General features: G+C 37.9%; 1 protein-coding gene across 4 annotated transcripts in view; it reads left to right on the forward strand.

The window, feature by feature from the left end:
- ZFHX4 (zinc finger homeobox 4) overlaps positions 1-15554 on the forward strand; it is a 182317-nt gene that overhangs the window by 143847 nt on the left and 22916 nt on the right. For 2 of the 4 annotated variants that reach the window (XM_055546319.1, XM_055546322.1), the window contains exons 4-5: positions 2673-2741; positions 11176-11295. In XM_055546319.1, coding sequence (XP_055402294.1) covers positions 2673-2741; positions 11176-11295 — 189 coding nt within the window. The remainder of the gene's footprint in view (positions 1-2672; positions 2742-11175; positions 11296-15554) is intronic. The other 2 variants (XM_055546321.1, XM_055546323.1) reach the window with 1 other exon arrangement.

Here is a 15554-nt window from a genome sequence, read left to right on the forward strand (position 1 = left end):
TAGCAATCCTTTGAAAAAATTTACTTAGATACTGTTTGTTGTTGTTCAGTCACTACTGATGTCTATTTGAACAAATCTGTTTGATACACTTAAGTGTGTATGTATGTGCAATGGTAAGATTATTTGATAAAATAGGATTGTTTTTCGCTAGAAAATAGGGGAAGAAATGATTTTAAACACAATATTTATATGTATATACGGTGGTGATGGTTTAGTTACTCAGTCATGTCCGACTCTTTGGGACCCCAAGAACTATAGCCCGCCAGGCTCCCCTGTGCATGGGATTTCCCAGTCAGGAATATTTGGGGGGTTGCCATTTCCTTCTCCATATGTATATATAAGATGACTTACTTGTTTTTGGTATATTTGAGAAAGTTTTGAATTTATAGAGTCCTAAGGCTCCTGGGAAGCTTTCGTAAAATTCTCATCTTGAGATTCATCTATTTCAGTATATAGGGTATAGTTTAATATTTTGAATAAAGATGTCCTAGGTGATGCAAAGAGCCAACTCATTGGAAAAGACCCTAAAGCTGGGAAACATTGGGGGTGGGAGGAGAAGAGGCAACAGAGGATGAGATGCTTGGATGGCATCACGGACTCAATGCAGGTGAGTTTGAGCAAACTCTGGGATATAGTGAAGGACAGGGAAGCCTGGCTTGCTGCAGTCCATGAGGTCACAAAGAGTCAGACATGACTTAGCGACTGAACAACAAGGTGACTTTCATATTCTTCACTCTCTCCTTGATTGAGAATATGTGAAAATGAAATTTCTTAAGGAACTCACAATTTATTGAGTAAACAGACATAGATCACATAATGCAATGCAATGCATCAGAAGTGCTGAGATGTATAAAGGCTAATTGTTATGCAAGCAAAGAGGAAGTGACCCTTGCTTTGGGTTTTGAGGGATGAATGAGAGTTGAACAGAAGAACAAAAAAACATTCAAAAAATAAAACGAACAATATTGATCAAGGTATAACGAAGCGAGAAGTTGCCAGGAGGAAAAAGTGGGCTTCTTGAGTGATCTATTGATTAGACATCAATGCTGTGATCTATTTGGAAGTTATTCCTCAATTTATAAGCAAAAACTGATGACAAATTCTTTTTTCTCAAGATTAACTTAAGATATAGTTACAAGATAATTGTTTTTTGGTTGTTGTTATTATTGTTGGGAATGGGTACTGTGTATTTATTATGATTGTATTGTTTTTAAACAGTTTACCAACAAAGGCCAAAGATTTTGTATGTAGCAGGAGAAACAATTAGTGAATATAATAATAGTGCTTTGGTGTGCACTTCTATTTTTAAGGTTAATTATTTGTTTAATTAAAACCTTCAGAATCAACCACAGATGCTATTGCCTAGAAATACTAGATAAACTTGAGTCTCTTTGGCAGTGTAAGAATTGTGTAACAACTTTTTTATCCTCTCAATAATATATGAGCTTTTCTTACTTTGAAGTCCATATCACATTTTACCTTTATTTGTGTTATTTTATCTTACAGTTGCTGATTATTTATGTAATTATTTCTGCATTTTACAAATGAGGAAATCAGGGCTTAGAGAGGTTAAGTAATATACTTGAGGGTTCCCTTACCTGGAAAGTGCTAGAACTCTGGTTTTTACTCAAGCAATTCTGTTTTTGTGAAAGATAGTTCTTGAGATATTATGAGAGATTAGACTGGAAAGACATGGAATTCCAGGCAGGGAAATTGTTGTGGAGGCTACTGAAATGATCAGGAAAGATACAATGACAGAGAAATAGAGAAACAGACATGAAAGGTACATTGAAAATTAAATGAATTGCAAGTGTTGAATTGCTGTAGAGAAAAAATAAGGTGTTGAAGGTGATTCCTTAAGTCTTGTTTATCATAGATTCTCATACAACAGGGAAGTCGAAGAGCAGAGTTAGATGGAACTTAGGACTTGGGCGTGAATTTAGCAAACCAGGATGTTGTCAACACTTCTGCTCTGGGGCTCACATAATAGATCAGAATAAAGATGTGACTTTATTGATGACTTGAACTTATTCTTCAGTTTTCTTCAAGTACTTGTTTTCTGTTTTGGTCTCTCACATCATCTCTCCTATATTGTGTTAGTTGCTCAATTGTGTCCAGCTCTTTGCAACCCCATGGACTGTAGCCGGCCAGGCCCCTCTGACCATGGAATTCCTCCGGCAAGAATACTGGAGTGGGTTCCCATGCCCTTTTCCAAGGGATTGTCCAGACCCAGGGATTGAACCCAGATCTTCTGCATTGCAGGCAGATTCTTTCCCATATGAGCTATGAGGGAATTGTATATTGAGGGGTTTTCTTTATTTTTTTGATAGAGAAATAAAACTATGCTCCCAATTTTATGCAATATGCCATTGTCATTATAACATGTAGGCTTGGCCAGATAACCAAGTGTGAAAAATCTGAATGAGCCTTTCCTGTTTCCATATTTTATTCTCTATGATTGTATTTGTTGTGTGTGGCTGATCATGAGAATGAGATCTAGGCTTACTATTCTTTGGACTCATTTGGGCAGCCACTATGGTGTAAGGTGTGCCAGCGAATTCTACCTGGTGCTTATCTCTTTGAAAGTCAAATTTTGTGTTCTGTGGTATTGACTGACACCACAGAGCTGACCATGGTGTGCTGACTACCTTTCATTCTGATGTCCTCTGCAGAAACTGCCTCTTTGGGAGCCAGGACCTGTGAGGATGATCTTATAGAGCAGCAGTTGAGAGCAACCTCAGGTAATTTGTCTTATTCTTGCCTGTCTTAAATGAATTACGTTTGTTACTTTCATAATCTATAAAATAAACTCTCTGGAACTGCCCTAGCTAGAACTAATCAAATCACACAAAAAATTTAAATCCTATATAGAATATATCAATATTATATATAATAAATATATAATAAAAATTAAATGTAGTCAAATTTGGATGCATATGTAAAGGAAATTCCCAGAGAACAAGTAACTTCTGCTGGATAATTTCTTATATCTACATTTATACAGAGTGAAATTTTTTACATAAATGGATGGTTTTATACAATGTGAAAGTCAATAAGCTGGGTATTGTTTCTGCCCCAAGTCAAACAACCTGGATGCTGGAGTTAGCTTTGGTAATGAGTTGATTGGATTTTTACAACTGTGTCAACACAATCACTGGCTCCTATGATTTGCATGCTTATGTGTGTGTTAAAAAATGGAGGTGAGGCCTTTTTAGCTGCATTATATTCACATAGTTTAAGAGGAATTTCATCCGTGTTGCTATAATACACCTCACTTATTTCCACTATAAAATGATCCCAGTTTCCAGATTTATACAATTGGAATAATAATGTCAATACAGAACAAAAAATGATTATAAAAAGTCCCTCACATTTATAATGGGGTTTTGAAATATGTTTTAAAATTTCAAGTGAAACTATCCCTCCAATATAAAGTCAGGACTTCCCTCTTTAAAATTTCTTAAAAGTAAAGTTTACCTTCACCTATGCCTATCTCATACGAAGAGCTGACTCATTGGAAAAGACCCTGATGCTGGGAGGGATTAGGGCCAGGAGGAGAAGGGGACAACAGAGGATGAGATGGCTGGATGGCATCACCAACTTGATGCACATGAGTTTGAGTGAACTCCGGGAGCTGGTGATGGACAGGACGGCCTGGCGTGCTGTGATTCATGGGGTCGCAAAGAGTCGAACATGACTGAGTGACTGAACTGAACTGAACTGAACTGAATGCCTATCTCATGAATACTTTTTTATTTATAAATCATTATTTATTTTTCATCTTATGTTACTTTTCCATAGAAAACCAGAGAATATATTTAAAATAAATTAGCATAAACTCAGTTTATCTTCCTCACTTCAAGCCAATAAAAAAATTGCATTAATGACTAGGTTGAAAATAATAGGGCAAAAATCAAAACTATGAGAAATATATCAAACTAAAAAGAGACCACTACCTGTCAGTATATTTGTTTTATAAACAAAGACATCAAAATTTATATCTTCAACCTTTCTGAGAAGCTTTATATTTAGACACTCCCATGCCTTCTGGATAGTTTCATGGAGATGTTCTACAAAGAAATCAAATATAACAAATTCCAAATTGAGCTCTTCTCTGAAAACCATTTCTTCTCCTCTTTGATCTTAATTGATTATATCATACCATAGTCCTCATTACCCCAAGTAAGAAAACTCAGAATCATCAATTTACTCAAAATTGGCAGGAACTGTGGGGCATAAGTTTTGAGTAAGGCTGATTAGTTCTCTCATTTTTTAGATGTTTCATGTATATGTGCCAAGTCACTTCAGCCATGTCTGATTCTGCAACCTTATGGACTTGTAGCCCTCTAGGCTTCTCTGTCCATGAGATTCTCTAGGCAAGAATACTGGGGCGGGTTGCCATTCCCTTCTCCAGGGGATCTTCCCAACCCAGAGATGGAACCCAAGTCTCTTATGTCTCCTGCATTGGCAGACGAGTTCTTTATCACTAGGGCCACTGGGAAGCCCTTTTAGATGTTATTTCTATACAAGTAAATTAGTTATTTTCAGATTTCAACAAATATGAAGGAAGTAGAGCAGAGGTTTTCAAAGTGTGGACCCCTTACAGACAGCATCAGCACAATACAGGAACTGGAAAGAATGCAGATTCTTAGGCCCTATCCCAGACTTAATGTATCAGAAGCACTGAAGATGGGGCCCGGCAGTCTAGGGTTTAACATGCCCTCCAGGTGACAGTGATTCCCACTAAAGTCTGAGGCCCCCACCTGTGTGACTGGTGAGGCGCTATATTAGAAACAGTGGTCAGAGAAGTTCTCTAAGGAAACGACAGGTAAGTTGAGTACAAAATAATAAGGAGCAAATTAGGGGAAAGACAGACAGAGGGAAGAGGTTGGTCATATTCTGTGAAGAGAAAGAAGGGTAGTGTGGAGAGAGATGAGTGAAGAGGAGAGCAATGTAAGGTGAAGTCATAAAGGTAGACAGAGGCCTGATCAGTTTAACCACAGTGGAGAGTTCCTATGTTATTTTAAACAAAATAGGAAGCCATGGCAGGACTCAAACAGTAGAATGGCTCAATTTTATTAAGGTGTGCTGAATAGATTGTGGGAAAGCAAGAGTAAGTCTTTCCCAGTAATGAGACCATTGCAAGCTACAGGTAAGCAGTTAACGGTACTGGCAATGAAAATGAAAAGAAATAGATGGATTTACTGTATATAAGATATCCTGGAATTGGAATTAATAGGACTTTCTGATAGATAGGTGTGCATATAAGAAGGAGAAAGAAGTCAGTGATGAGCCTTGCTTTTGGTGAATGGTGGTACCATTCACTGAGATCATGGAGACTGGGGAGAAACAGAGTGCGTTGAAGGGTGATCAAGAGCTCCAATTTGACATATTAAGTTTGATATGCCTTTCAGACATCCAAATGGAGATGCAAAATTTAAACCAGTGGACCTGGATGAAGTCATCTAGGGATATCATTATTTTTCCTCAAATCAAACATTCTTTGTGGATAAGAGAATAGGACTTAGGACCAATGCTGGAGATATTCCAATATTTAGATTTTTAATGGAGGAGTCCCCAGCAAAGGGGAATAAGAAAGAACTTTCAGAGGGGTACGGCATCACAATAGTCTGATGCAATGAAATTCAAGAAAGGGAGTTTTTCAAGGAGAAAGGAGTAGTAACTAACATCTTCTGAGCAAAGTCAAGTAAGATGGAAAGTGGCCATTGGATTTCACAGCATGGAAGTCATCAGTGGCTTTGAGAAGAGCAATAGATGTGGAGCCAGGCCAGCGATGGTTGAATAATGAATGTGATTGAGTACAGAGAGAAAATTTAAACCAAAACAAAACAACCCAAACCAGACCAAAACCACACAAATGCTTCTTTTAGGTTTAATTGAACGCGAACAGAGGAAGGCAATAGAGTCTAGACTCCTCTTTTTCTTTTCCCAATTTTGCTTCCTAAATGGAACCCAGTGTTCCAGGTAACAAGTTCTGCCTGCCTTCTATCATTCCAGCCCTGGGGTTGGTGCTTCTGGAACACTGACAAATAAGACAATCACTGTTTTCAGTAAATGTGTACCTATTAGGGGAAGTAGGTAATACTGATTTCCACATGCTAACTTAAGTTGTTTTACACTAATGCACAAGAAAAAGAAAAAAAAAAAAAAACAACTTATCCAGAAACACTAATCTTAGTTCAGCATTCAGGGAAGACTTTTTGGAGAAAGAAGCAATTAAAAGAGAGGGGGGACATATGTAGACCTATGGTTAATTCATGTTGATGCATGGCAGAAATCAAACCACTATTGTAAAGCAATCATCAGTCAATTAAAAATAACTAAATTGGTGGCTCAGAAGGTAAAGCATCTGCCTGCAATGCAGGAGACCTGAGTTCAATCTCTGGGTCAGGAAGATTCCCTGGAGAAGGAAATGGCAACCCACTCTAGTACTCTAGCCTGGAAAATTCCATGGACGGAGGAGCCTGGTGGGCTACAGTCCATGGGGTCGTAAAGAGTTGGACATGACTGAGCGACTCACTTTCACTTTCTCTCTAATATAAAAAGAAGCAATTAAGAGTAATAATACAGCTAGCATTTTTAATACTTATTTTGCATTAAGCCCTGTGCTAATTTTTATACATTATAACAAGTCTATGAAGTAAGTAGCATTAGCTCCATTTTTACATATGATAAAAATGATATTTGCCAAGCTAAACTTAAAGAAAAGATGGGGGTTAAATACAGTGAAGGAAAGTCATTCTAGAAAAGACAAGAAACAGAACGGTGTTTCTTATAGAAAGGAGGTAGGCATCAATGACTGTGTGTGTTCATGAAATGTGGTCTTGGACCAAGAGCATTAACATCATCTGGAACTTGGAGATGTAAATTCTCAGGCCTTACTCTACACTACCAGAGTCAGAATTTGTAGGGATAGAGCCCAGCAATCTGTGGTTTAACCAGTCTTCCAGGCGATTCTGATGCCCTGAAATTTGAGACTGTTCTCAAGTTAAGTGCCAGGTAGGAAGTGAAGAAAGATGAGACTGGAGTGATAGACAGAGACTAGCTATTCTTGCCCTGTTCAGAAGATTGAGCTTTTTCTTTATGTAATGGCAGTCACTGAAAGATGTTACATAGAGAAGTCAGATTTAAGTAGGTCATAAAAAGGATAGATTTTGAGGGAGTAGAGCTGAACAGGGAGACAAAGAAGGGGCACAAGAAGGAATTCTTATAAGCCAAGTGTCTAGAATTGATGCTCCATGTGAAAAACTAAAGATGTTTCAGTTGCTATCCTTCGCTTCCTCTTTCAGTTCAGTTCAGCTCAGTCGCTCAGTCATGTCCGACTCCTTGCGACCCCATGAATTGCAGCATGCCAGGCCTCCCTGTCCATCACCAACTCCCGAAGTTCGCTCAAACTCACGTCCATAGAGTCGGTGATGCCATCCAGCCATCTCATCCTCTGTTGTCCCCTTCTCCTCCTGCCCCCAAACCCTCCCAGCATCAGAGTCTTTTCCAATGAGTCAACTCTTCGCATGAGGTGGCCCAAGTACTGTAGTTTCAGCTTTAGCATCATTCCTTCCAAAGAACACCCAGGGCTGATCTCCTTTAGAATGGACTGGTTGGATCTCCTTGCAATCCAAGGGACTCTCAGGAATCTTCTCCAACACCACACCATGGGTTTAAAAAGTATGTGGTGGTTTCCTTAGAAGACTCAGAGGGTTCCCAAACCCAACTGTATAATAAAGCAGTAGGAACAAAACTGACTGGTGTTTAGATCAGAGAGATAGCATGAAGCAGATTTGGGGTCTCCTGCATTGCAGGCAGATTCTTTACCAGCTGAGCTACCAGGGAAGCCCTATAACAATGCAAGGGGAAGTTAATTGTACCGTTGTGAGACTATAAAATTATTTTGTCTTCTTCCAATTATTTTGAAATGTTTTATCATTTATTTGAAAATCAGGAAGTTCTACTGGACCTAATGCATGTTTGAATTATATCATAAAATTTAACATATGAATACTGTGTTTTCCATGAGGCAAAATAATTGAAATATACACAGTGTGAATATAACTATTTTATGAAATGCTATACTTTCATTGTTATTACATATAATATATTGAAGAAATTTATTGATGAAAATGAAAACTGCTTTAGCATCTTTATTTTGGAATTTTCTGTAATTTCCCTCAGTTCTAAGACATCCCTTTAATATATTTCATGCTGTATACTTTTTTCCTTTTTTCATAAAATTCTCTTCCTTTTTTCATAAAATGTAAGCATCTTACATTTTACAGCATTTTACAGTTGAGGAAATGTGGTACTTGAAAATGAGAACGTAGCCAACTCTTGCCCTTCACCCCAAATCCAACCTACATGGTTTTCTAGGGGAAAGTGGTTTCTCCACCCTTAATACTCTTGACTGTAAAGCCTATTTATAAAACGAATGTCAAATTTATTTCAAAAACTCTCCTGAAGAACGAAAGTGACCTTTTTCTCCTGACTCGGAGGAAACTTTATGGCGTACAAAAGTTACCCTTTGATTCTTTTTTGCCTGATTAAAAATTCGCCAAGTTCTATGGCTCCAAAGAGCCCTACCTGTAATAAACAGCTTTCGCCTTGGAAACCACAAAACAGGTCTGAATTGCTGGAGCATTAGAGCTAATTGCCTGCCTACTTCAAAGGAAGAACCAGAAAAGGCGGAGGGGGGCCCGAAGTCACAGAAGCCGAGGGAGTGCGGGCAAATCCACCCTGGAGGTTATGAGCTGTGGCTTGGAGGAGCCGGGCAAAGTTACGGCCTCAGAACTGCTGTTTGCGATTAAGTTGATGGGGAGCGTCTATCCCACAATCTCTCCCCGCTGCTGACACAGAGTCTTTGTTCACATTCAGATTTCTCAAACTGTTGCCAGGGTCAGGCTGGGGTCAGACACCACCGTGATGTATAGAAGAACTTGTCTGGGAATTTCTCTCACACTTAAGACACATACCAGAGGATCCTGCAGAAACCGTCTGATGAGACGCAGACCGTACTGGAGTTTCTCTTTTCGTACCTTCATAATTTTCGTTTTCTTCTCCTGACTCGCAATGTTTTATGAACAGGAGTGGCGCTAGCCCTTACCATTTTATGTCCCCTCAAGATAAGGACGCTCAGTAGCACTCTGACGCTTCGTTTTCCAGCCCTGGGGGGAAGGTCTAGTAAATCCGCTCCCAGTAGTCTCGCACCCCTTTCCTGGGACGAGTTTGAGAAGGAATTGCCACGGGCTGTCGCGTAGGTCGCAGGCCTGACACTGGATGGTCGAGTCACGTGTGTGGACTTGGGAGGGGAGAGGGGGGAGCACCACCTAATCCAGTTATGATTTCAGCCTCCCAAACGGAGCCAGGCCACGGTCCCCACCCAGCCTGGCCCCCTGCTGGAAGGAGGTCTGGGTTTGATCACTTCTTATCACTGAAGGGTAGGGCCATGAGAAGGGTTGATTCATCTTCAAGTATAATTTTCACATGTATTTGCCTGAAAGGGAAGTTTCCCCCAAACCCTCCAATGACTGACCTCTCCCTGAAGACCTCCCCTGCATTTTGGTGCAACACGAAAGTGTATCTATGGAGTCAGTAGATGTGCATGGTGCCTTTGAGGACTTCCGGTTGAAACAAACTCTGATTTCACATGTTTTAAACATCCTTGTTTTCAAACTTGGAGTCTTTCTTTGGAGTTTCTGCCATTGAGCCCAGAACCAACCCCCCTCCTGTTGTCTTCTGGTCTCTAGTGGTACAGCATGGCTGGCAAGTGAAACACTAAATAGCAATTTTTTTTTTCTTTTTGGTGCTCAGCTGCTACATATGACAGTGGATATTTCATTCTGCTGTCAGAACATTATTAAAAAAACATGGGGTGTGGAGAGGGCCACGATTTCCCCTTTCAATCACTATAGCATTTGCAATGAAAATTTTATGCAGTGTGTAATTTTCAGTTAATGCTTGACACTTAAAATGTCCAGAGTCGCGTTTTGTACGGTTCTTGAAGGGTTAATTGTATCATGTTCTCTGCATAAAAGCTCTGCTTATCAAAAGCAAATAGAAGAGTGTATGCAAATGGGTGTCAATGACCTTTTGCCTTTCCAGGGTTAATTTATATGGTCATTAAAGATTTTATGAAATTGAGGAGCCTGGTGCTTCAAATCCCATTTTACCTTCTTCGCCTAATTTATGTAATTCCTACCTGAACAGGGGAATAGGATTTTTATTTTTTGTGCCGCAATGAAAACAGCATGCCATGCTGTGGGGAGTTGCAAGTCTGGTTATCTGGCATTACTCAGATTGCTAAAAATTCATTAAAATGTGACATCAGCACAGTGAGAGACAAATGATCGCAGGATGAAAGAGAACAGTGGGCCTTTCACGGATTAGTGCTACACCGACCCAGCATAGAGGCTAACTGCATAAACAGATTAATCCACCAGCAGCGGCGTAGCTAAGATTTACAGAATAATTAAATAGGGTTGAGTTACTATGAGGATTTCCATGTAATCTAGCTGGTGTGAAACCCGTGAATGAGGTGTGGGGTGATGTGGTTGTCATAGAAGAAGTATACCTTCTTCTGTCCTACACTCCGTAGAGCTCCCCCTATAGAAAAAAAAAAAAAAAAATCCCAGGATAACTGAAGTTTTGTGATCTTACTCTGACAAATTCCAAAGGATTCATCTGGGGTCTAAGGACTGAAAGTTGAGAGTAACACCTGTCTTATATTTAACCCATCATTATCACATTATATTATGAAGACATTTTTCTGAGAATTTGCTTCCTTCTGCCGTTTATCCAAGTCCATGGAGAAGCGGGTTCATGTAGTTTCGAAGACTCTACTATTGAAATTACAAAATCGCCTCGCATTCATTTTTAAATCTTTTCTAGCTCAAACTGCATTTCTTTGAAAAGAGTTCTTTTAATTTAGTATGGGAACATTTTCTCAGTGGAAATAAAAGAAGTGGCTTGAGATAAAAAACAAACCCTGCATTGGTAGAGCCAGCAGGTTCTAATAGTGACTTTTGAATAAATTCATGTTCTTTTTTGAGAAGGAATGTCTGCAAATGATTCCTAAGTAACAAAGTTTTTAAATGGTCACATTGTTTATTTTCGGGTGTGTGTTTCTGGGGTTTTCCATCCTACTGACTGGTGTGTGTTTCTTAGCAGAAGAACAGAATGAGGAGGCAGAAGGAGCCATTAAACCTATAGCCGGGGCTGACGAGGATGAGAAAGACACAAGTGAGAGAGACAATAGTGAAGGCAAAAACTCTAATAAAGACTCTGGTAAGATGCTAGAATCTTTCACCTTTCCCTCCCCCACCCCATCCCAGCGATCAACCCTTCCTTTGCTGACCCACCCCCAGCTTATTAAAAGCTTTTATTCATTTTAAACTGTCTGAACATTCCCACTACTATTCATTGCATGTGCATTTTGCATGTGATTTCTATCAGTAGCCTCCCATTGACCTATTTTTAATCATAACCATCTGACAGAATAGATGTGGATAAGTTGAAGAATATTGCAGGACGACCAGCGAGATTATTTTTTAATCAAATCAGTTTGTGTGCTTGTAATTTTTTAAGCGCCTTTCATTAATCTTAGCTATACTTGTGATTCCTCTGATGGCATATTAATTTTTCATAAGCATGGGATTAGATATCACTTGAATTTTTTCATTCAATCATATGCACCCCCCTCCCTCCCTAAACCACGTAACCCTAAAAATAAATGTTATTTTTCCTTGCTTTCTGATTTTTTTTTTTTTTTTTTTACAACTTACACTCAGGAATTTGCCCTTTTTAAGGGCATCTATTTGAGGCATTTCAAACAAAATCCAGTGAAAAAGTTTACAGATGATTCAGCCTAAGAAGAGGAAATATCATTGAGAAGGGATTAGGTGCTGGGTAATTTTGATCTTCTAGAATAGACAAATCCCAGTAATGAAAGCTACTGTCTTTGAAAACAAACCTTCGTGTCATGACATTTACTTGTGCACAAACAAACCCTAGGCTAGCATCTGGTGTGGATACCTAAGGCTTTTTCTGTGTTTGATTTGGCAAATATATGACTTCATCCATGCTTTGTATGTATGAGATGGAAATCTATGGTTGCAATGAATATTACATTGGCTACTTTTGCTGCACGCTATACCTGGTTTTATTATGTTGGACTCATTGAAGCAGAAGAAGTGCTGAAACGGGTTCAAGCCTATTCGTCTCAGGTAGTCATCTATCTTTTCCTGGAATTCCAGTGACAGCCGCATCTAAAGAAGCTTGTTTTCGCTATGAAGACATTGACTTGTGCAAAAAATATCATTTTCACGTGCACGTTTATTTAAATCCGAATTATCCTGCATTTGTAATTCAGTCTTTGCAGATCTAAATTTTCCATTCCCTTTGCAAATTATTTGAAGAGCCTCCCTGCTACCTACCCCACACCCTTCCATGCTGAATTTTTCTCCAAAATCCAGTGAAAAAAATACCATTTAAATTTGCATCTAGCATATAGTGGCTAGCATATGATTCTAATTTGATTTTAACAGAGAGGATCTAAGGTTGGTTTTGAGCCTAAAGAATGTACAAAAGAAAAAAAAAAAAATCCCCTAGCTGTATAATAATACAGCTCCTGGGGTTACTGACAAGGTATTTGAAATACCTTGTGATCAGTTAAGGTCAAGGGCAGTGCCATCTAAACTTCATTTGAAAAGAAATGGAAGTAGCAAGGGAGTCAGCTTAGGTCTAGGAGGATCTCATGAAAGCTAGCTGCTTGACTACTTCAGGAAGGCCATGATTCTCCCTGCCTTCAGTAGTGATTTTCTCACAGTTGCACCAAAAGAGACTGCAGGGTATGTCCCATCCCTAACCCAACACATGCAGAAGAATGTGTCAAACACACAGCCCATTGGTGTTTGTTGAGTATTCACGTAATGCTTAGGAATGTGACATTGTGCTTGGTCTTCAGTAACTAATACCTTGTAAAGGATGAGTTGTAGGAATCTCTTGAAAATGGCTCCAATCTCATCAATGAGTAAGGAGTCTTGCTTGGAACATACCACAGATACAAGGGCTCTATCTCCATCAGCTTGGTTTACTGGTCTACATAAATAATGGGTTCAATCACTCCCTAATGGCCTGATGAGTTATTATGCTTTCTTGGGCATCTCACTGTATCATTTCATCAGGACTCAGGCATGTGAGAGGATACAGACCATTAGATAATGATAGTTTTCTAAGACACATTTTTAGCCCTACAGGAATGCCTCTCCAACTACATCTATAAGGATAAAAATGTACTTTACCCAACTCAAAGGAATTACTGAGATGCAAATGTTTAGCTTTGAAATGTCCCAGACATTGACAGTTCTTACTATTGACAACTCACATGAACATTTTTAACCCCCTTGGTACATTTTTATTTATTTATTATTTTTAATTGGAGGATAACTGCTTTACAATGTTGTGTTGGTTTCTGCCATAGATCAACATGAATCCGCCATAGGCATACATACACATATGAGAAACCCACAACAAACATTATTTTCAATGGTGAAAAACAGAAAGCATTTCCTCTAAGATCAGGAACAAGACAGGGGTGCCCACTCTCACATGAACTTTTAACAAAGTTTTCTGCTTTCTACATTGAATCTCATTAGATGAAAAATTATTACATGAATTTTTTTTTCTTGTAAGTATTTCTAATGATTATCCACTTATGTGTATATTGGTTTTCTTCCTGATGTCAATTATAAATGTCAAAAATCCTGGCAAATTTATACATTAATCACTATCTGAATGTGCTAGATGGGAAAACAGTGTGACCTTACTTTAACACAGAATTTTTTAGACAGGAAGGAATTAACACATGTTAGGAAGAAGGTGTTTGTATAAGCTGTTGTACTTTGTTGCTGACATTAATCTCTAGGACGGGAGCTTTCAAAATGAGACTTGGCAATATGCAAGTTATATTTGTTGAATATTCATTCATAATAGAAAAGCCTCCTAATGCCTCATTTATATTGTCATTTAAATCTAGTGCCACTTTAGATTAATTATAATCCAAATTATAGCTCTGTGCACTACAAGAATTAATATAGAGTTTATCCAGATTAATACATTTGCATTGAAAATGTAATATGTCTCTGCCATGGCTAAGGGGACCGCTTTTTAATAAGGGAGTAAACATGAGGAAAGATGGAAATTAACCTTCATTACTGCAATTAAAATTATCCTTTCATTCTAGTCTCATTAGAAAGAATACTGTACCAGTCATTATAATTTAGGCTTATTTGGAGTTGAATAACATCTTGTGTTATATCCAAGTTTTACAGTATTCAAACTTTATCAAATACATTGATTCATAAGTAATAACCCAGGATTTTGCTGTATTTTTTTTTCAATATTTGCTTTGAATACATATATGTTATTGGATTTTCCTCAGTTGTTATGAACATAAACCATTTTACAACCTTCTGTATTTTAGGGATTGAAAATTTATTAAGTAGGTGGCATCTGAATTGAAATGAATTATGTCATTTTTATATTAGCAATCTCATGCAAGTTAAATAATCCCATAAGTGACAGATAATCATTGACTCATCTATTTGGCAGTGTTTATTTGCAATTAGACTTCATTTTTTTAGTTAAAAGTACATTAAAATGACATTGGTTTTTGAAGATACTGTGATGGCCTTAATAACACAAAATGAATTATGATCTCATTTCAAAATTTTGGTAACAAAACAGTGTTCATTTCAAGTAAAGTTGTAGACATAAACTATGAGTAGTCAGAAAACTTAAAACCTTCCTAAAAAGTAAGTAGCCTTTACTTAATATATTTCTAGAATAAAACAATTCAGAAAAAGACGCCAGATTTGATTTCCTATAATTCACCAGGGAGGCAGTAATACCTAAGGTGATACCCCTTTTTGTAGAAAAGGCATACATGTATAAATTGTAAGGTCCCTCATTTTTGCAAATACTCATTATGACCTGTTTTCGCTTCAAGAGTCTGTTTTTGTCATATGCTGTCGCATCTTAACATTCTCTGCTGCTGCTTCTTATCAGTAGCATGTATTTCTGAGGTGCCTAGATAGAGTTTGGGGGTCTAGATTTTATAACTTCTTCTCAATTTAAAATAAAATGGTCTTTAGGGAGCCCCTAGCTTACATTAAGATCATGGTTTAATTAACTTAATTAGCCAAAAGATATTGAAGCTGACACATATATAGGGTAGAATATTATATCCAGCAGTTACCACAATGGTTATGAAATAGTGACCCTAAAACTTTTCTTGAGGCAGGATAAATGTCCCTAAATTCAAAAGCAATTATATTCTTGATAATATGAATATGCATTAAAAATAATATGATTAATTATATCAAATACTTACACCAATGTACAGTCTTAGTAAAATGTTTTAAGCCTTGAAATCAGTTTTTTTGATCCTTATACTACTAACATTAGAAGATATATACTTATAAAAATAAGGCCATAGCTATACATTTAATAGATTTAGAAGTTTCCAGAAGGTTTATTCTTTCTGA

Source organism: Bubalus kerabau, chromosome 14 (assembly GCF_029407905.1).
Source record: "Bubalus kerabau isolate K-KA32 ecotype Philippines breed swamp buffalo chromosome 14, PCC_UOA_SB_1v2, whole genome shotgun sequence".
In the NCBI taxonomy this organism is placed as follows: Eukaryota; Metazoa; Chordata; class Mammalia; order Artiodactyla; family Bovidae; genus Bubalus; species Bubalus kerabau.